General features: G+C 54.6%; 1 protein-coding gene across 12 annotated transcripts in view; it reads right to left on the bottom strand.

Moving 5' to 3' along the window:
- Positions 1-1205: 1205 nt before the first annotated feature.
- The window catches only part of NCOR2 (nuclear receptor corepressor 2), a 236808-nt gene continuing 216121 nt past the window's right edge, over positions 1206-21892 (bottom strand). For 8 of the 12 annotated variants that reach the window (XM_030501175.1, XM_030501173.1, XM_030501171.1 and 5 more), the window contains exons 29-47: positions 21181-21333; positions 20708-20794; positions 20016-20293; positions 18843-19206; positions 17209-17436; positions 16851-17096; positions 16098-16247; positions 15562-15702; positions 15290-15452; positions 14323-14753; positions 12442-12585; positions 12128-12270; positions 11607-11800; positions 9918-10067; positions 9482-9627; positions 8254-8307; positions 5362-5589; positions 3578-3757; positions 1812-3487 (exon numbers count right to left, since the gene is read on the bottom strand). In XM_030501175.1, coding sequence (XP_030357035.1) covers positions 3312-3487; positions 3578-3757; positions 5362-5589; positions 8254-8307; positions 9482-9627; positions 9918-10067; positions 11607-11800; positions 12128-12270; positions 12442-12585; positions 14323-14753; positions 15290-15452; positions 15562-15702; positions 16098-16247; positions 16851-17096; positions 17209-17436; positions 18843-19206; positions 20016-20293; positions 20708-20794; positions 21181-21333 — 3656 coding nt within the window. In that variant the 3' untranslated portion in view covers positions 1812-3311. Of the gene's footprint in view, positions 3488-3577; positions 3758-5361; positions 5590-8253; positions 8308-9481; positions 9628-9917; positions 10068-11606; positions 11801-12127; positions 12271-12441; positions 12586-14322; positions 14754-15289; positions 15453-15561; positions 15703-16097; positions 16248-16850; positions 17097-17208; positions 17437-18842; positions 19207-20015; positions 20294-20707; positions 20795-21180; positions 21334-21892 lie in introns of all 12 variants that reach the window. The other 4 variants (XM_030501177.1, XM_030501179.1, XM_030501178.1 and 1 more) reach the window with 2 other exon arrangements.

Below are 21892 nucleotides of genomic sequence, written 5' to 3' on the forward strand. Positions count from 1 at the left end.
GCTTGGGGATGCCTTGGTCCCCAGATGAGGAGTGGGCAGAGGGGAGCATGAGGAGGGCAGGATGGGGACAGCAATTCCCCCTTTCCCAAATCTGTGCTCCCCCCAGCCCACGTGTGAGCAGGGAAATGGGGGCACCATCCCATAGCAGATCCCCAGGGCTGGGTGCATCCCCACCAAGCAGCTGTGGGCCTCAACCCATCGATCTGACCCTGATCAATTAATCTACAGCAGGAGGATGCTCCCTGTTCCAGCACCCCAGCAAACGAGCTCAAAGCTCCCTGATGGCAACTGCTCTGTGTGTCCCCATGGTGTCCCCTGCTGCAGGAGGGTCTGTGGTGGGACAGGGCATATGTGGGGAGAGCAGATGACAGAGATGTACAAGACAAAGTGCCAAAACTGAGCTGTGCCACGGGGCTGAGCTCCAAGCAATGGAGATTCCCAAGTGTAGGATCCTGCAGGAGCAAACCCCACGTGTGTCCCTGCCATGGCCAGTGGCTGCTCCCCTCCTAGCCCAGGGCAGCCTGTCCTGGGCATGATGGGGTCACACAGCACAGAGTTGGGAACATGAGCGATGCATCAGAATCGATCCCAAAAGATCCCACTGAGCAGGGGTGTGAGGCTGATGGAGCCTCATAGCGGCTGCAGGTCACTCCACAGCACCTCCATGTCCAACCAGCCCCAAGCACTGTCCCCTTGTGCAAGCACATATGGTGGATAACCTCTGCCCAACCTTCCATCCGCCAGCACTGAGCCACAAACCCCAAAAGGACTGAAACAACCTCTTAAACACCTGCAAACCCCTTTGACACCCTCACAGCATCAGTTGCGCTTCAGCCCCGCCAGCTCCAACCCTTCATCCTGCACACATGAAAGACACGGCGGAAAGAAGGAAAACAGAAACACGGCCACAGCGTTAGCACCAAGGGTGGGACAAGCTCTTCACCCTCCATCCCATGGCTCCAGGTACCACCATGCCACAGGCAAACACTGCCTGGGGTTAAATGGGGAGGACAACCCAACCCCGCTCCAGCCAGGGTGGCTCGAGGGCAGCTCCGCAGCTCCTGGCTGGAATCTGTGGCACTTCCCGACGCAGGGTTGGCATGGGATACCCAAACGCTGCCCTAGGGATACCGGTCGCTCCGCATCCACCTTCCACCATCACCTTCCTGGACGTGTGGAGACACCAACGCAGCACACAGTATTGCTACTGTGCCAAGTGGGAACTTTATTCTTTGTTGTGATTTTTTTCCTTTCCTTTTCCCTATTTTTTCCCAAATAGGTCAAAGGAGGCAGCTTTGAAGATGGGTCAGATTTGGATTCTCTTTTTGTTTTCCCAACAAAATCTGCAACACGTGAATAGCGTTCTGCCCAGACATCAGCTCTGGTTAGTTTGTACATGTCAGAGCCACGGAGACACCAGCAGCAATAACCTGGGAACGGAAAAACTTCCACATCTTTTGTGCATTGACTCGGATTTTTTTTCTTTAAAAAAAAAAAAAAAAAAAAAAAAGAAAAAGCACAACAGAAAAGACACAAAAACATGGATGAACATTAAAAACCTGTACATTGTAAAAAAACCAACAAAAACCAACAGGGAAAAATGAAACAACAAACCCCAAACAAACAACAAACACCATCATTCTCTTGGCTTCGAAATCAGAATCAACCTGGGAACGTTGCAGGGGGAAAAGAAAGATCCATGGACCCGCGTGTCGGGTCCATCCGTGGACCTGCAGCACGTCTGTGCCAGGCTCTGGGTTCCTCTAGTGAACAGGATGCAAAGCAGTTAATAATACTTGTATTTTTTTTTCTTTTTACCTTTTTTTTTGCCATATTTTTCCCCCCAGAGCGAGAAAGCAGAATTGAACGAGGGAAAAAAAAAAAAAAAGTCTAATATTTGTTCTTTAACCATGTAACTGCAGATATGAGCCAACATCATGGAATGAAAACAAAAGAACGTAACGTAGAGCATTCGTGTGTATCACAAAAATACAATAAAAACTTTTTTTGTCTTTTTCTTTTTCTCCTTTTTTTTTTTCTTTGTTTTGCGTGTTTTGTTTTTTTTCTCTCTGAAGTTTTCTCTGTGAAGTCCCTGCCACGCCGGCTCCTGCCCCTGCACCCGGGGGGGGCTCCGCAGAACCAACATCTACAACCAGCAAACGGCTTCTGCTGAGTCAGCGAAGGTGTGTGTGGAACGGGGGGCCCTGCAACCATGGCAAGATTTCGGTTTGGTTATTCTTTGAAACTAAGTTCATACATTCTCCTGACTTACAGATAACTCGGATGGATCAGCGTTACCTCCTCTTTTCCTTTAAACCCTTCCATACAATGGACAAACGCATCAAAGCCTGCACGTAAGAACAGAACCTCTTTTACAGCATGTGTAATACTGTGGTTTAAAGTCCTTCCTCGCGTAAAATATTGACAGAATTCACTGAAGGTATCAAAAATATACCCTGTAGACCAAATACAATTTACAATTGCCTTTTCTCACCATTCAGAAAACAATGCACTTAAAGCAACCGAGCCCCTCGGTGGGCAGCATGCGGGGACATCCCTGCCCGCTCCCATTTGAGCCCGGGATCGCTTCCACCAAAGGGACCAGGAATTTTTGTGTTTTTAAGAAATAACTCTTCATTCCCCCCCCTTCCTGCTCATCCCAGCCACGTTCGAGGCGTGTTGAGACCACTGCAGAGCTTGCGACCCGGGTATGACGGACAACCAGCCCTCAGATCAGCCGGGGGGGGGAAGCAAACCGGGGCGTTCCATCCTATTTCACTCCTTAAAACATACTCTTGTTTGTTTGTTTGAACTCGAACCCGCTCAAGGTTTTGCCTTTCCGCGGCACAGCCCCACGGCCAGGATGCAGGGCAGCATCCCACAGCCCCTCAACTCCATTCCCATGGGAGCGCGGCCGCTCACGGTCCCTCTGGAGCGTGGGGGTCAGCACCCAGCAAGGCTGCCAAGATCGAAGATGGGTTCCTTGGGTTTTGTCTCGTTAAGGCTTATTTTCTTTTCTTTTCTTTTCAGATTGAAGAGGATGCAGAAATTTCCAGATGTTGAGAAAGAAAAAACAAAAATGAAACAAAAACAAAACAAAAAAAAACCAAAATAAAAACATCCCCCAAATTGGCTGGATTGAGAGGGGAAGGAAAAAGATAAAGGAAAAAGGGAAAACCAAAACAGCTCTGCTCCTGCATCTTCGCTCGTGAGAGCCGGCGGGGCCGGGGCGGTGGGTGCTCGCCCCGCGCGTCCCCACTCGCTCCCTGCGCCCTGGGTTTGGTCGCCGTCTCCCTGCCCCTGGGCTCGCTTCATTCACTGTCCGAAAGGGTTTCGTACTGGGAGCAGAGCAGGGGCTTGGGCTCCTCGTCCCAGGCGTGGTGCTGGCTGCCGGGGGTCCCCTGCGGCAGCGGGGCGGCGGGAGCTGCTGTCACCACCCCGCTGGGGAGCCGCATGGTGAGCGGGTTGTAGGGGAACGGCGTCGAACCTGTGTGGGGAGAGCAGAGCAGAGGGTCAGTGCTGGCCCCGCAGTGAGGGTGACACGGCTTTGGGGACATGTCCCCCCCCCCAGCCCTACCTGCAGACGACGGCCGGTCCTCCCAGACGCGGTTGGTGAGGGGTGTCCTCCGGTTGCAGTCGCCCTCCGAGTGCACCGAGGAGACGGAGGGTGGCCGCTCGCCCGAGGACAGACCCGGCGCTGGGGACTTGGCCTTGCGGCTGTTGGGTCTGGCAGCGATCTTTGGCTTCCCCCCTCCTCCTGCAAAGAGAAGCGCCCGCTCGTCACCCGGCTCGTCGGGACGGGGTTCGGGGGGTTGGGGGTGTGGGTAACCCAGCACTGCCCATTTAAGAGGTTGCAATAATGGCTTGTGGCAGGAGAACAGCTCAGCCCAGGGGCTGTGGCACTGTGGTGGGGAAAGGTGATGGGGTGAGCTCTGCACAGTGTGCAGGAAGAGGTTTCTGCGCCTCCTCTGCCGCTCTCTGCTTTGTGGGTTGATGCTACCAACCACCCCATGGAGCAGATCTGGGGCAGGAGCAGCCGTGTGGCTTTGGCCTGTTTCTCTGCAGGGTCTGTTCCCAAGCCAGCTCATTTCTTAGCCCACAAACAGGGGTCATGGGATGGGAGCTCCATGTGCTGCTACCAAGGAGCTACATGCATGCTGGAGCCCTGAGCACATTCCCCTTTCCCATGGTTTACATGGCCAGGATGGTCTTTAATCTGTTCTTACAGCAAAATCCCTGGTGATGTTTAGCCAGCTTTTAAAAGGTTTCAAGGGGAAAGGGCCTCTGCTGGGGACATTAGCCCAGCTAAACCATGGGGGAGCTCCCACAGTGGGAGGGATAGGTGGGCTCTGCATCCCACCCTGCCTGCCCGGGCAGTCTCCGGGCATGGGGAAGCACGGCTGGAAGAAGCTGGTTTCATGCAGGAGCCAGAAAAGCTTTTCTGCAACAAGCTGAAGAGCGCCTGGGGTGAGCTGACCTGGAGGAAGGTGCATGTGTGCCCCGAGGACCCTGCTCCTCAGCTGCGGGGGCTCTGTGCCCATATTGCCAAGGGTGACCCCCAGCACTGGCTGCCGTGCTCTGTGCCGGGCACTTGCTGGTGGCAATCTGCCCTTAGCAGGCATGGGGGGACAAACACTCCCCCATCCATCCCTGGTCTCCCTCCTCTTCCTTTACTGGGGTTCTGCAGAACAAGCCTCGAGCTCTGCTCAAGCCTCCCCTGAAGCTGAGCAGACCCCACTGTGGTGCCCAAACAGCTCTGCAAGCCCCAGAGGGGCTCACTGCGCAGCTCACCCCAGCCCCAAGCTCTGCAGCTGCCTCCCTTTGAGCTCCCTTAAGCTCGCCCTCTTGCTCCAGTCACCCCAGGTCCCATCCAGTCCTCTCAGGCTGCATCCAACTCCTGCTATCCCAAGCCTGGGGTGGGGAGGGAGATACCACCCTGCCTCATGTTCCCCCCCTCAGCTCCTTCCCTTATTTTGGGAACAGCGATCCTGCCCGGGGTTTACAGAGAGTTTGGGGTGGCTATTTAGGTTTATGGCTTCCATCTTTTGAGTGTGTGTTTTTCTCCCCCCCATAAACCTTATATTGTGTAAAAAAGGAAAAGGAGATATTAAAAACCAACAAACGGGGAAAGGAGCACAGTCAGTGGTTTTAGAGAAAGCAACAGCACCTTCTGAGACTATTAAATGAACATCAAACAAGACCGGGATTAATCAGCGGATTCACAAAGCTCAAAGCTGGGGCAGGGAGGGGAGAAAAGAAAACCAAAATGAACAAAACCGAGGGGAGGAATAAATCCACCCCCAAGTATAAAGGCTGAGAATTAATAACACAGAAAGAGTGAAGGTGGAGAGGGCTGCAGACCTGGCAAGGAGCGCACGTCCTCGTTTCGTCCATCAGCAGGAGTTATGGGCATAGCAGCGGGCAGGCTTGCACTGGCATTCAGAGAGTTAAAAGCATTGGCACTGAGAGGTGAGCGCTCTTCCCACTGCTCGTCATATTTACCCATTAGGGCTTTCCTAATTATTGCCTCCAACCCCATGTTGGTACTGGAATTCTCTTGGACCGACTGGCTCCTACAACTGATTAGCCCTGGGAGATACGGGAAGGGGAGGAGAGAGGGGACGGGAGATGGGGGGGAGCCAAATAAGAAGAAAGATTGGGGGGATGGGGAAAGGGGGAGAAAGGAGACAAGGGAGAAGGGAAGAAACAAACAGTCAGCACATTCTCGCAAAGCAACAAACTTTGTCATCTTGTTCTTTAAAGCGCTGCAATGCACCCGTCCTCCTCCTCCTCCCCGCTCCATCCCGCCCCAGGGCTTGGCAGGGGCTGGCGGTGGGATGGGATGGGACTTAGTCTGGGATTTGGGATTTGCAGGCAGGCAGGGCTTGGAGGATGGCAGAGGGGAATGGATTGTCACTGAGCACGGGGAGTGACTGTACGACTGTAGGAACAGGGGGACCTGTGCTCGCAACATGGGGGCAGGAGGAGGGTCACCTGGATGTGGGGTCCATATGGATGCACACACAGGTCAGAAGTCAGTGTGCCAGGAATTCAGAGGCCGGGGCAGATTCCCATGGAGGAAAATTCAGGGAAGGAAGAGAGGGCACCCCAGAAACCACTTGACTGGAAAGAGGTGACTGTATTTGACGCCGGCATGAGAAGCAGCAAAGGCAGGCAGCCCTGGATGAGGGCACGCAGCCTGCGGAATGGGGCTATACTGGGGAGAGGGGAGAGTCCTTCTGTCCCTCTTTGCCAGCTCCCTGCCCATCACCCAGCCCGCTCCCTTCCTCCCCCCAGGCCGGTGGCCCCCCCGGGGGCTATGGGACAGGATGCAGAGGCAAGTGGTGTGTCCGCGTGGTTGTGAGTCTCAAGCCATGCAGTTATGGTGCAGCACCGCACAGGGACCAGAGGGCACTAGGCTCAGCCACGCCACCGTCATTCCCGATGTGGCGGTTACAGGGAACAAGCAAAGGGCAAAATACAGACACGAAACCAGCAGGCTGGCGAGGGAAGCCCCACTGCCAGCCTCCCCCCCTTCCCCAAGCTCGTCCCATCCCAGAGGTGTTCACATTGGGATCGCTGTCCCCCTGCTCGGAAAGGGATGGATCCCGGGTTCAACTGTCTCCCTGTAACAGGCAGGGTCTCTCCTGGTCCCCTCCAGCAGACCCTGTCCTCAGCTCCCTACACTCTGCCTTTACGCCTTCCCCCAGTACAGCAGGAGTGGGTTTAACCAGGGGATGCTCTAAGGAAGTTGGGCCTCACCCCCCAAATTCTGCCTGGCTGCACCCTCTCATCCCAGCTGCTGTTGTGAGCTGGCTCCATCTCCCAAACACACACACCAGTGAGTGGTCTCACACCACTGAAGTGCCTGGCTCTCCTACCACACAAAGTCCTTGCCCCGCAGCACCTCCTTCTCTTGGTTGTCAGAAAGCTGCTGCTCCTCCTACTTAAAACTAACAACCTGAAGGCATTGCTGCTGTAGGAGAGCATTAGTAATCAATTAATTATCAATTAATACTCCTCAATGGGGATTCATTTCATTCATTTGCAAGCCCATGTGCACATCGCTGCAGTAGGTGGCAAGAGCTTGACCACCTTCACTCTGTCTTTCTCCCTGGGGCTGGTCTCAGGGAAGCCCATGCTGGTCACCCAACTCTGCAGGGCCACTTTCTGCCCCTCTTTGCCAAAACCCCTTTTTTAAGCTGTTCCCTCTCCTCCTTTCCCCACTGGCTGAAAGCCATGGGCCCAGCAGTGCCCCTGGTGAAACTCCTAAACCACCATTTCAGCTCCTGCATGGTCGTCCTCACGCTCAGCACAGCAAATACATCTCCATGAGTGTCTGGGGAACCATCCCAAGCCCTTTCCTCCTGAGAGCAGGGGGTCTTTGGGGTTTGGAGTACAGCCCCACTGTTAGCCAGCGAACCCCCCGGTTAGGCAGGCCAGCAGGTTAATGCTGGTTAGGGTCAGGGACTCGCTGAAGCCCACCACGGCTGCCTGCAGCAGCGCTCAGATACCACCACCAGAACTGGGTGATCAAACCCCAACCCATCAGGAGCTGCTCTCTCTGCACAGCAGCAGGGTCCCATGTATGACAAAGCCCATCTGCATGGCACCAGCAGCACCACCATGGCCAGACCCAGGCACCAGCTCAATGTTTCCTCCCAGCTCCTGAGAAACCAGAGTCAACCCATGCTTGAAGCACCTCAAGGACTGAGCACGCTGCTGGCACCACTGTCCTGAGCACTCCTCCATCGCCCATGTAACACCTCCTCTTGCTCCTCAGCCATCGCCAGTTCACCCAACACTCAGTTCAAGGCTACTGGGTGCTGCTCTCAACCCAGTTTGCTTTTGCAACGAGGCCTGCTTCCCACCCTCATGCTCCCTTTCACCACTGCTCTCCTACCCATCCATGGGTGACCACAAGGTCCCACCAAAAGCAGGGTGCTCTCTTCCAAGTATGAGGTCCACCTTGCTATAGTTTAACCCTCTATTGGCATCAGATGGCCAACCTCTGCTTGACTTATAACCTCTCCTCAAACTCTGTCATGCTTTCCAAGGAATTACACTGCACTGTCTCCAACTCAACAGCAGGAAGTTATGGTGTGTCCCAAGGTTTCAGCTTCACAGCAACTGTTATAATCAGTATTACAGCAAAAGGAAAAAAGATGTTTAAATCTACCAGTCTCCTGCTCTCTGTGCTGTAAGCCCTGTAGGGAATGGGGTATGGTACAGGAATATGGCACAAGGAGTTACCTGCTCCAGTAATCGCCGGCATATTGAAAATCTCTGTCCCAGGCTGCCCAACATCTGGAGAAAAACAAAGAAGCTCTTCAATACAGAGAGCAGCATCTGCAGAGAGGGACCTGCAGTGCCAGCCACAGGATCCCAGTGTCCCTTGTCACAGCACCCAGCCTGACAGCAGCCCACCTTCCCCTGGGCTGGGGCTGTGGGTGCTGGCTGGGACCAGGACTTTGGGAGATCCACAGTGGACATGCCTTGCCAGCTGGGAAAGGGCAGAAAAGCAGAGCCCAGAGAGTGATGTCTTGTGCTCAGTGCTGACCTTCCTCCCTCCCTCCAGCCCTTTGGATTACACATCAAACCCTCTCTCCCACCTATGGGATTTCCAAAGGCTCAAATCCCCACATCCATGGAGCAGGTCTGGGCAGTGGGAAGGGTGAGGAGGAGGAGGAGAAATGTTAAATCAATATTTTCCCTCTTAGCTGAGCTGTTTGACTTGGATATCACTTTCCTTAGAATAACAACAATTCTCATCAAATAAGAGGCGTTTCCTATTTCTATGTATTTTCCCTTGATAAGGGAAAGTGTGGAAGGTCGCAGGGTTCAGCCACATGTCCCCAAAGGGGCATAACAATACTGTTGGCTCATGGTAACATCATCCAGGAGACGAGACAGCTTAGTCCCTCTTATCCAATGCAGCTGTTGTAAGATGGATTCAAACTGAATTAGTATTGACTATATAATGCTGGGCTAAATTAAATTATGATCCCATCTACTCTATTAGCGGTTAATGAATGAATGGGCTGAATTTCTAATACAAGCCAGCCTGGTTAGTCTTACAGAGCTATACCAATATTGATGTAGGGCTTAAAGTCATGTTGGGGGAGATGCAGCTCAAGGAGGAAGGATTCAGCTTGACCGGCCATTCATTAAAATATCAATTGCTCTTAAGTCTCCTCCATGCTCAGCTCATTATTTCCTTCCTATTGAGGTTATCTTGCACGGGTGGGATTGACAGCCCTAAAGCAAGGAGACATGGGGCTGGGAAGCCTCCCAGCTCCAGCACAGCTCATCCCAGGAAGCATCTGGATCTTACACTTCCCAACAAACTGTGGCACAAACCAGAGAGCTGGCTGGGAGCTCCCTTCACACATCAATACCCATTCCCAAATCAACTTTGCTTCAGGTGTCCTCAAGGCTTTTTCCCCTCCAGTGCCCTACATTCGCGTCCCCACGTTCTTACTGTACTCCGTCTCGTTTTTGTTGGTCGTGCTGAGCTTCTTGATGATCTCCTGTTTTTTGGACTTGACCATGGCAGAGTTGCTCTCAGTCAGCTTGCTGAAGAAAGCTGGAGGCTGAGTGTTGTTTCCTGGGGACTTGGACCCCATCCTGCAAAAGCAAGAGACCATGTGAAACCTCTGCAACATGCAGTTCACAACGTCCTCCATAGAGAGGCTCTTCCCTTAGCGTAACTTCTCAGAATCAGCCTGGGGGCTGCTGAGACATTTGGGATCTCCAACTTTTCTCCCTATCCCTGCAAAGGCACCGCACGGTGTTGAAGAACCCCGACAGCAACCTGGGATGTGACACTGCTTTTGGCTGCAAGAAAAGCAGCCTGGGCCAGGGCGAGCGTGGGGAACATCCCTATGTTGTCCCACCATCCCCTCCCTGGGTGTTACCTCTGGTCCATCTGCTCGCCCTCGCGGTACAGGATCGGGTACGTGGCGCTCTTGGCGTGCTCCGATTCTCCCACGCCGTCTGGTGGAGAGACCGGCTCGATGCAGTTGTCCACGCCGCTGCCGGCCGAGGCCTTGCTCTGCTCCGGGGACCTGCGATGGGGACACGCAAGGGGTTCATTACAACACTCTCTGTCTCTGCACAAGCAGCTCGCGGTCGGGAGAGGAAGAAGGGCTAAACCAGCTTTCCCACAGCAGGCCAAACCTTCCACACCCCTGCGGGCTTATAGTGCCTTTTAATGAACACAAGAGCGCAGCTTGGGCATCATGCACCGCGGGTGTGCAGAGCAGCACCGACCCAAGCATGGTCCAGGTTCCCAGGCAGCACACCTAAACACAGCCGCCCAGGAGGGATGGAGGGACCAGTCCTGGGACTTGCTGGCTCAGCCCAAGTGTTCCTGGCTGGCAGGGACACAATCCCTTGGAGGGCTGTGACATTAACCCTCTGGGGACACGGCTTTTGATTCTCCATCATGTTTGTGGATACAGTGGAGGGCAGCACCCACCACCTCCCATCCACCTTGCCTGGTGCTGGGGCAGCCTGAAGAGGACCGGTGCAGCCCCCTGATGCCTGCCTGTGGCCAGCGCCTGGGAGACGGCCAGGCTCAAGTCCAGGAGGAATTCCTCACAGCAAGTTCTGGGAATTTACATCTTTGTTCTTTCTGTGGTTTCTTTTTTTCCCCCTAGTTTTTTTTCCATCGCTGGGTGGCCAGGGCTGGGCTCTCTCCCTTCATGTTATAAAGCCAGCTCAGTTCTTCCCAGCTCTGCCTGGTCCTAATCCCATTTACTGTCAAGGAACCATCACTTTGGAGACACCACTCTTTCCCAGATGCATCTAGGTCTGTTATCAGCACAAGGATTTGAAAGTGACTTTAGAAGAAATACAGGTGGTGCCTGAAATGGATAACTGCAGTTCACAAGGCACGTGTACCTAGCAAGCTTCTGGTTCACTGAGAAAAATGAAGATAAAATTAACTGTGAACCAATGGAAAACATTTGCTTTGGGTTTTTGGAACCAACTGTGGTCTGAAAGGTCACTGCACCCTGTGCCAGGGACTGAGGACAGTGACAGGACAAGAGGTAACAGGCACAAACTAAAACACATGAAATTCCATCCCAACAAAAGAAAACACTTTTTTACTGTGAGGGTGCTCCAATGCTGGTACAGGTTGGCCAGAGAAGTGTGGAAGTTTCCATCAGTGGAGACACTCAGAACTCCACTGGCCATGACCCAGGATAACCTGCTTCAGCTGACTCTGCTTGAGAGCAGGGCATTGGGATGGATAATCTCAGGAGGTCCCTTCCCACCTTAACTATTCTGTGACACTGGCCAGATTGGGAAGGGGATCACGCACGGTCTCTAAGGGGGTCTAGGGAGCATCTCTAATACAAGAGGGATAGCAAGAGGCACCACCACAGGGGAAAAATGCCCAGATCAGAAAGCAGTTCTACACTCTGGGCTGTGTAAGCAAGCAATCCACACTGGGGAGCACGAATTCAGCGATGACAAATGCCAGCCTGTCCTATGCACCCCCTTACCTGGGGTAGCTCTGGTCTGTCTAAACTCAGCCTGGCACAGCGGGTGGGCAGAAACCCATCTGCACCAGTTCTGGTTGGACTCTCTGAGCTCACCTTTTGCCCCCTTCGTTCTGTGGGGAGATCCTGGAGGCCGCTGCGTGCTCCTGCTGCTGCAGATACACCTCGCTGGGGGCACGGCGCAGGTCCAGCACGGGGCACGTGGCCCCCGGGAAGGTGTACACCGGGGCCTGGATGTGGGAGTTGAGCTGCTGCGGGTGGTGGCGGGTGTAGTCCTGTGTGATGACCTCCTAGAATGAGAAACCCAGGTCAGCAATAGAGCTGGTTTCTATCTCTTGCTTTGCTGGGCTCAAATAAGGGTGAGCAGGATGAGGCTGGTTTGTCCCTGCAGGGATGTTAACTTCTGCTTCCTGCCTGCAGCAGCTCTCACGAGGGGCTTGTTGGGGATGCAAACAGCCAAGCTGACCATGCCGATGTACCCTGCTCTCTCCAGCCCCCAACCAGGGATGCTGAGATCTCCAGCACCACTCCCAGCCCTTCCCTACCAGACACGCTACTTATCAGCTCTTCCCTCCTCCCTGGAGCCCCAGTGTGAAGGTGAGAATGAGGATAATTACACTGATGTGCTGGGCCAACGTGACCACCCGCTGGTTCATGCCCTTGATGCTCTGGCTGGACTGCAGGGGCTGGCACTGGGGCCCGTCGGGCTGTCGGAGGTGCTGCAGGTGGGCTGCTTCAGAAGCTGAGGCCTTCAGCGAGCCTGGGGGGGCACAAAGAAGAGAACTAGTGTGAGATGACATCTGTGTCCTGTTCCCTGAATTCCATCCTGGCTCAGCACTAGGGCACAGTGAGTGAGAGCTGGCTGACAAGGCCCCCCCATCCCAGCTCAGGCTCTCCTGTGCTGTCTGGCACTGCCAGCCCCTGCCCTCACCTTGCTGTTTCTGCCTCAGGTCATGCTCCCCGTGCCCCTTCTCCACATCCTGCAGCAGCTTGGCCCCTTTCTCATGGGACAGGCTGGGCGAGCTCACGGGACTCACTGCTTCCATCCGCTCAGGGCTATAGCCTCCATGAAAGCCTGGGGAAAAAGGAAAAGGGAATTAAAACACTTGGCTTTTCCCTAGTGCTGTGGCAACCATCACTTGTGGGTAGAGTCATGTATTCAGCAAAGGAGATTGAAAAGAGATGAAGGAAGACCTGGCAGGTCACATTGCCGGGGCCCCTGGAGCCACCTCTGATGTCCAGAGACAGCAGATCCACACACTGCAGGGGCAAAGCATCTTCTTGACCATTCTCTGCCGTTTAAGGCCTTTGCACAGACACAAACAGCATCAGAACAGGCAGAGCTGGAAGGAGGCACCACCAGAGGGAAAACAGAGACATGGACGAGTTATACTTCCACAGAGCAGGGGTGGAGGATGAGTCCCGGAGGAGTCCCAGAGGAGTCCCGCAGTGCTGCTCGCCAGCTCAGCACGTTTGGTAACACGACTTTTGCCTCCACAGACCTTTACCCTCATAACACTCAATTCCTAGAAACTACCCACTGCAGGCAAATCTGGCAGGCGCCTGACAGCACTGCTGGAGGGTCCCCAGTGCCCCAGCGCCACTGACCTTGCACATACCTGAGGCACAGGAAGGGGAGGACCCCCCTGGAGAACCTCCCTGTGCCAGGGATGGGGATGCATCATTCCCCATCACCCCATGCATGCCAGCTCCGAAGTGATGCTCTGGAAAGGTCCCTAACCAATATTAAAGGCCTGAGGAACACCAGCTCCTTTCTGTAAGCTCATGGCTGTACAAAAGCTGCCCCTCTGCTCTGCAGCATGACAACACTCAGCTGGAGGAAACGCTGCTGCCAGGGAAAAAAGCAGAAGAAAAGCTCAGCCAAGCAGCACACCATGCCCAGAGGTGTGTCCTTGGACCTGGAGCACGATGATAGAAGGGGCTGGGACCAGATGTGATCAAGTGGTGAGATGGGGGTCAGGATGCACCAGTGAGAGCAGCTCTCCTCCCCAGCCATGCTGAGGAAAGGGAGCTGGGCAGCAGCCCCCAGTGCAGGTGGCCAAGGCAGATGCTTCAACTTGAAGATGGGATCCCACCAAATCCACACAGGCCGCTTGTTGCTCCTGCATGCTCATGGGAACTGTGGCCACGTTGCCCTCTTGTGCAGCATCCAGCACTGGGACCCTGAGTGAGGTCACCCCAGGCGAAGGGACCCCGTCTGAGCTGCATCATGCAGCAGCCCATTAAGCCCTCTGAGATCCTGCACTCTCAGAGCAGGGAGGTGCCTGTCTGATGGCCAGCAGCCCTGTCCCGCTCACGCTCCTACTTCTCTGCTTTGCTGGTTTGATTTATTACCCACAACTGCTCCTTACAGACTGCCTGGGAATTCTGAACGATGGGGAAATCAGAATTAGCAAATTGCTATTGTCTGTAAAAAGCAATACCAGGAACTGAACAACGTTTGCAAAACAGGACTTGGCAACGGGAAAAACTACAAGAGGGTGGGAGGAGGGAAAATCCTTAAAACACACACAAATAAAAAAGTCTGGGATAACACAACAACCGGGAAGCAGAGGGACAAGAACTCTCGGGGAGCTGATGAAGCCAAGAGCCAAAACGTGCAACTAAAAATAAGAAATCATGAAATAAAACAGGTTTCAGGCCACAGCTCTCTCACCTCTCCCCTCCAATTTCTTACCAGCACTAGTGGAGTCGTTACTTAGCGAGCCTCTTTCTCGCTGCCCCTTATCGCAAGACATTTGGTGCATGATAATCACATCTATGAAGTTGGCCGCTGTCGTGGTGGTCTTACCGAGTGCTCGGAGCTCCTGTTCCTGCACTGAAAAGCGTTTACTTTGACTCTTTTCTCTACTGTGCTGCTCAGGGCCCGAGGCTGCGTGCTGCTGGTCCAGAGGGTGATGGTGCTGCTGGCTTTTCCCCTGTCCTCTGCTATAGTGATGAGAAGAACCAGGTCCAGAGGCGGGTAAAGGTCTTGACTCCATGGCTTTAATGGGTGAAGGCGACTGTTCGAGGTTGGCTCCACTTGGCAGCTTTGAGGTGAAGACGTTGTCAGTCTGGGGTCGTTCTGCCTTGGCTTCCCGTGCCCTCGAGGCCTCTTTCTGCAGGATGGCCGGGTCCATTGGGGTGGCGTAGCCGTCTGCTGAGCTGATGGAGGAGCGCAGGGTGGAGGCCGAGGGGAAGGCGGCAGAGCGGATCGGTGATGTGGTAGTGGTGGAGGAGGATCTGGAAAGGCAAACAAAGACAAGACAAAGATGAGAGAAGCACGTGGAGAAAGAGGAGCGCTGTTATCAGAGCCCCAGTGTTCAACCCTGCCTGGCCAAGGTCCTCCCAGGGCTCCTGAGTGTAGGGTTGGCTCGTGCTGGAGCAGGTAAGGAGGGCTCAGATGGAGCCTCCAGCACTGGCTGTGGGCTGGATACATCTACTGGACAGAACAAACCCATGGACAGGTCTCAGAGACCTTCATAACTCCATTTTCAGCAAGAGTAGTGATACCTATTCTGGGCACAGGGATGCTCCTGCTTTCTTTCCTGGTAGCAGTAAAACCCACCAGGAAAAGTGAAGGAATTGGGCACCAAAATCTGCCTCTCCCCATCACAACCTCTTTGTAAGCCCCAATCCTGTTCCCACTGAGACTGAAAGCCAAAATAACCCTTGTTGCACCTCAGAGGTAGCCCATGTGATGATCATTCATTAACCACCATGGCTGTGCCGGTGCAGGGGTCTGGGCAAGCAGCAGGAACCATGGTGGGGGGACATACCGCAGGACAGAAGGGGTGGGGGTCTCCGAGGAGATGATCTTCATGCTCGTGTTGTGGAGCACGCTGGGGCGCTGCTGGATGGTCTCATGGGTGCGGGGTGAGACGGGAGAGTGCTGGTGGCTGTGAGAGTGTGAGGATGAACGGCTGCTGGACTGCTCCGTACCTGGGGAATCACAAAGAAGGGCTTCTTTAGCTCTGCGTTTTACATTCCCAACCTCACCTCCACCCAGCACAGGCCCCAAGACGTGGTGCCAGGCTCCTCCCCAGCCTACCTGGTCTCCAGATGGGTGCATGCTCCACCGTGGTGGATGCTAGGATGGATTTTTCACGCTCCCGCTCCCGTTCTCGCTCCCGCTCCCGTTCCCGCTCGGACACAGACGATCCCGATTGTTTGGTCATGTGCGTGGGGCCTCCTGAAACCCAAATGAAAGGCAGTGAAAGGGCTGCACACACAGCGATTCCTGACCTGGGTAACACCACCTGCTTTTCACATCACTGTGTCTGCAGAGCAGGTAGGGAATGACTCCATCCAAGGTCACCTGGAGCAGCACAAACAGGAACAACCGGTGTGACAAAACCTGGGCAAATCATGGAATAGCTGTCCTTTTTGGGGAAGAAGGGAGAAAATCAAGGAAGCTCCCAACAAGGAGACTCAGGGGGTCTAGTGTGAGGGAGCCAACGGGCTGGTCCCTGAGTGAAAACGAATTTGGGCTCCCCCCATCTGCCCTGGCAGAGCTCACAGCCCTGAACTGGTTACGGGAATCCTGCCCAACCACTTTCCCATGGGAAATGCAGCCTGCAGCGTTACCTGGGGAGAGCGGGGAGCTGCTGTGCCGGCTGCCGAAGGTCTGGGGGGGGCCGGGGATGTAGGTGATGCGGTCCATGGTGGTGGCAGAGGTGCCAGGGGTAGGGGGCACGAGGACGGGCAGGTGTGGCACTTGGGACAAGTCGATGATGCCTGGAGAGAGAAGTGAGAGGACTGTCAGGATGCTGCTGAGCTGCTGCAGCTTGGCTGGAGCAGGGAGCAGTGCTGAGGAAGGCTGACCCGTCCCACTGCTCTGGTAAAGCACAGGAGATGACAGAGCACACGAAGTCCGCAGGGGGTTGTGGTTATCAGGGGAGGGGGCCCTTCTATAGGCAAATACAGCATGTCCTGCTGCTGGGAATAATGGGGAGGAAAAATGTTGAGCTCTATCCCTGCTAGAGTGAGGGGGCTGCAGACAGCATCCGCCACAGCTCCCTCCATCTGGAGACCAACACTGCTCAGCAGCACCCCAGCACGCTCTGCTCTTTGTGGAAAGCCAGACATCCCTCTTGAAGACTGTTTTAATCTCCAAAGGCCAGCGGGGCCAGGCTGGGAAGTGCTCCCGTGACCCAAAACCAGAGCTGCACATAAGCAGCCTCAAGTAACTAAAGATGGCAAAAAGAGCATCAAATTCCCCCTGGTGACCAGCCAAGTTCCTACACTGCTGGGTGACACTGTGCTGCTGGCTTGGCCCTTGGAGCTGCTCCTTCTCCCCAAATGCCCCCAAGCCCCTGGATGGTGCCGTGCCGGGAGGACCTGCTGCATAGTTGAGGGCGAGGGAGGGCTCTCGGGGTGACAAGCCACGCAGCATGTCCGCCCGCTGCGCCATGGCTGTGGCTGCAGCGTTGTGGTGCATCTGCTGAGACGTGATGTAGTCGTTGATGATGGTCTGTCGGTTCTCCATGGCGGCCGTGTCCGGGTAGCCCCGGATGAGGTACGGGGGGTAGAGGTGGGGGTACGTGGGGCTCGGAGCCAGATGCCTCGGCAGGTAGTAAGCAGCAGCTGGGAGAGAAAAGGATGGAGATGTAAGTGGCTTTCTCCAGACACTTCAGGCTTTTTGAGCATAACAAGACAAAAACCAATTCCAAACAGACTTTGTCTTCACTGAAGGTACCTGCTTCCAGTTGGATTCCCCTCGGGATGGCGGCGGGGTCGAAAGCCAGTGGGATGTGTCCTCGGTACAGGTCGACCCCACTCACACCACGGAGCAGGTGCTCGTATGGGGAGATGGGGTGGTGGTGGTCGGCCACAGGGGCATGTGGAGACTTGGAGTTGTTGAGCTCTCTTGATGTGGGGGTGATCTTTCTGTCCTGGGACACCGGCTTCCCGGCAGTGATGCTCCCTGCAGCGAGCAGAAGGAAATGACTCAGAGACAGCGCCGCGGCCAAGCCGTGTCCCTGAGGGATGCCTGCAGCCAAGCGTGTCCCCCAGGGACATCGCTGAACTTGAGGGACCTTTCCCTCCCCCCTGCACCACCGTGCCCTGTTACGCCACCAAGGCTGAGGCAGGCCAAGCCCCGGCTGCACCCAGGGAGAGAAGCCTGCCCCAAACCATCCCTCCACCCCGACGCATCCATGCTGGGCAGTCTGTGAGCTCACCCTGGCCTGCACAAGCAGCCGACAGTGAAGCCTTGCTGCTGTGCTCTTCGGCACAAGGAGGTCACCACTGCTGGGCAGAGCTGGGAACCAACATCTGCCAACACTTGAAGGCTTCCCCCAAAACGACTGACCTAACCAGGAACACAGCGGAGGCTGCAGCAACTGGACACACCAACCACGGAGAGCTGGAGGTGGCCCAGCTAGCAATGAATGATGGGGATGTGTTTTGGAGGAGCTCTGCGCTGCACAGCCCCATCTCTCACTGCTTGCCGGGGAGGCACGTCCTCACCTCGGTTCTCAGCAGATTGCAATGTCTTGTGCTGCACGCCCCCAAATCACAAGACTCCTGGGTTAGGACAAGGATTTGCAGGCAGGAGATGCAAAAGGCCCCAAAGCAGTTACCCATAGCTAGCAGGCCTGGTGGGATAAGATGTTTTAGGGACTGGCTTCAGCACTGATCCTGCCCACAAACGTGCCATGAAGCAAGAAGGAGTTTTGTGCTCTGGATCTGAGCTTGTCTCACCAGATCACTAAGCCAAGCCCAGCCCAGACACACACTGCTCCCAAGGAGCCCCGCTCTAGGGGCAGGAGATGACTGATGCCAGGGGCATGAGCAGACCCTGCCTGGTGCAGGGAGACAGCAGATCCCAAAGACCAGCTGCCCTGCCCAGATCCACCGGATCAGAAGGGATTAGATGTTCCTGTAAACGAGGCACTCAAATGCCAAGGTGATGGATGAGGCACGAACACACAAGGTAGGCAAACACACACCAGATTCTGAAGAGTGTGAAGATCCCCTCACGCAATGCACCAAGCACTGCTTAACTGCCTGTCTGTAGAAACAAAGGCGCCCTGGGACAACGCTTTTGAACCACCACCAGCTTCAGCAGCCACGATCCAAGTGTCCCTTTGGTTACCATGGTGCAGATGTGGGGTGCCCTCCCTGGAAGGCAGCTGAGCCCCAGCTGTCCCTGGCAGCCTCCCCAGTGCCGTGAATCAGCCATTGCCATGGGCAAGAGTGGGAGCAGGGTGCTGAGGAGAACGGGTTTGGCAGGCACTGGTTGGGAACAGCTCGGGCAGGTGGGGTCAGCAGCCACCTCCTGCACGCCTTCTAGAGATGTTAGCATCAAATAAAGCCTTTGCCAAGTACCTTCATGCTGCCGTGGCGTGGACTCTCGTGTGGAGACCGGAGACCCCCTATGCAAGTGGCTGCCAAACGCTGTGCTGTGCCCTGCCTGGTGGTCCTCATAGGAGAGGGCACTTTGGTGGGGCTTGCCCGGCTCGGGCACAATCACAGGAGCCCCTCTGGCGATGGAGCCACCCGAGTTTGTCACTGGGCTTGGCCTGTTTTTCAGGCTCTCTTCGTAAGCTCTCTCCAGATTCCTCGGGTCTTGGATGACATCCAGTGAGTGCACAGAGTGAAAAGTCCTGCCAGGACTGCCGATGATGGACCGCACGTCGTGCTTTTTGGTACTCGAGGAAGAAGAACCGCTGTCGTACTTCAGTGGGGTACCCTGGGGACAGAAAAAAGAGGAGACATCACAGGGATGTCGAGCAGAAGGGGATCCAGCGGCCGCATCCCACCAAGTTTCAATGCAATTTGTGCTTCCTCATTCAATGGGTCAGTACCCAAGTTTACTTGGTCAAATGGCAAGAGACACTGGCAAAGCAGAGAGAATAGCCCCACACGGCGCAGGGCAGGGTGGAGCACCCATCCTGCATGTCTCAGTGTGCTCCAACAAGATGATGATGAGTCAGTGCCGAAGGCTGGCTGTGCCCATCACGCCTCTCTCCTACACACACTGCGAAATGAAGTAGGACTACGAGGTGCCATGGGAACCCTCCAAATATTTGGAGCCCAACAGGAGACAGCATGCCATGTTTCATCCTAACTACTGGCCTTGCTGGGTTGACACTTACCCATAAAGGGAGGAGACCAAGATTATGTGCACCCAGAGTCACAACTGCCAAGGGCAATGAGTTGACTCTGGCCTTAAACAAGAGCCAAATGCATCCCCTTCTGTGTACACATGTGGATAGAGCACTGCATTCTTAATGTGCCAGGGGGTGCTGAGCTCCCTTCCCTGGGTTTTGTATTTATCTGCTAGGAAAGATCATAGGATGGTTTGGGTTGGAAGGGACCCCATCAAAGGATGGGGAAGAGCAAGCTGTAGCCAAGTAGAGACTCAATTCTGACCAGTGATGTTTTTGCAACCCGAAGCCCTCTCACCTCTCTTTTTACCTTGGGAATGGTCCCCAGGGTCTGTGTGAGGACAGCAGCCTAAGTAAGACCAATCTCTTCTGCTGTTTGCCCCATCCTCACCTGCGTGATGGAGCCTTCCTTCAGAGGTCTCGTCAGAGAGATGTCTGGTGTCCGCCTCAGCTCCTCCCGAGGTATCTCATGGATTGATCTTCCCGCTTCTTTCACTGTGGCCACCAGGTCTTCATGAGCTGGTTTCATTTTCAGAGGGGTAAGGCCCTCGTGAGACCTGACCTTGTAGGCATCAGATAAGTCCCTCGGTGGAGTGTTTTCCCTCTTGAGCTGTTTGGCTTCTCTTCTGAGGTAGTCCTCATGAGCCTCCACGTAGGACCGAGGTATTCCTGCAACCCCCAAGTACATGACGGATGCAGAGGGTGACTCAGAGTTTAAGGGGGTCTCGAGTTAATGCATGCAACTCAGCGACTGGTACCCAAGTGAGTACACAGAGCAGCTACATCACTAATCAGCTGGACCTCCTCACACCTACCACCACTTTCCAGACCCATTTTGCACTAGTTTCAGCCTGTCTTCAGGCCTGACTTTGTAAGTCACCCCTGACTTTGGTGAGAGCTTAGGTTAGTACAAGGTGAGCAAGACTGAGAATCTCTGAGCTGAGGGTGTAGAGATCTGCAGCTGGACCTTGACGGGTCCAACCTTGTTTTCTCCTGCCCTAGCCTGACAACAAGAGGCCATGCACGTGAGATACCTCCCCATGTTACCTCTGGCCATGGCCATCTTCTACTTGCAGGTTTTACCTTGTGTAATTGAGCCCCGCATGTGATGCTGCTCCTTTAGGTTATGGGGACTGTGTCGGTCTGGAGGGATTGCTCGACCCATGAGACCTAGAACAGATCCGAAGGAGAAAGCTGGGTTGACACAGGAGTTTGTGACAATGAATACACGACAGTGTTACCAGAGACTCTTGGGACAACAAGGAAAACCATCAACAATTTCTAAATAATTTCTCTTTTCAAAAAATGTGATTCCCTTTTTTTACAGTCCTGAAACTGGTTTGCCAGGGCAGGAACCAAAGGCAAACGGGTCAGTCTGTGTCCCTTGTTTTGCCATGCTGGTCAGATGCTGTCCTGCTGGGATGTGCTGCCAGGTACCAGCGAACCACTGCCAAAACATGGGCAGAAGAAAGTGCATCATGTAGACAAGAGGCATGATGGGGTCTCTGTGGGTCACTAGTAACACAGCGCGGGTGAAAGGTTTCGCCTAGACCCACCTTCGATGCTGGCAGATAAGGTATCACGGGCTGATAAGCCCCGGCTGATCCTCCCCTCCATCATATCGTAGGTCCGCTTGGTTCCTGTGGTCTCATGCAAAGCTCCTGAGCTCCTGCTGTCTTCTTTGGGACACTGAGAAGCAGCAACTCCACCTGGGGAAGAGAACACCAAGAAGCACCATCAGGAGCACGGAAAGTCAGCACCAGCCAAGGGAGGGTGTTAACTGATGCTTGCATATGTTGCTGGAAGGTCAGATCCCATCCCAGCACGTCAGCAATGCCAGAAACATCACACAAGGTTGGCTTCCAAGAAATTCAGCTGGTGTTTTCTCCCCTCCCTGCCTGTCTCAGACTCCAGATCTGTGCCTCCCTTGCGGGTAGGAGCATCCGCCCTGTCGGATGCTCCCTCCATCCCCGGTGGGGAAGCAGCAGGACAGCCCGGAGCCAGCGCGGCGCTGGTGTGAGCAGCTGCGGTTCCACTGAACTCGGCCCCGTGGGTCTGGGGATCTTTATTTCTTTTTCCCCTGTTTGTTTTGATTTTTGCTAGACACCTACTGTTTGGGATCTTGGCCAGCCTTAACATTTGCCGAGACACTCCCTGGGTGAGAAAATCAGGGAAAAGGGGGGAGAAGCAAAGCTGAGAATGATTCCTTTGAAACAGCGGTGAGCGCGCAAAAGAACTGGGAGAGACAGTGAGAAGTCCCACGCAGGA

This window comes from Strigops habroptila, chromosome 11 (assembly GCF_004027225.2).
Source record: "Strigops habroptila isolate Jane chromosome 11, bStrHab1.2.pri, whole genome shotgun sequence".
NCBI classification, from domain to species: Eukaryota; Metazoa; Chordata; class Aves; order Psittaciformes; family Psittacidae; genus Strigops; species Strigops habroptila.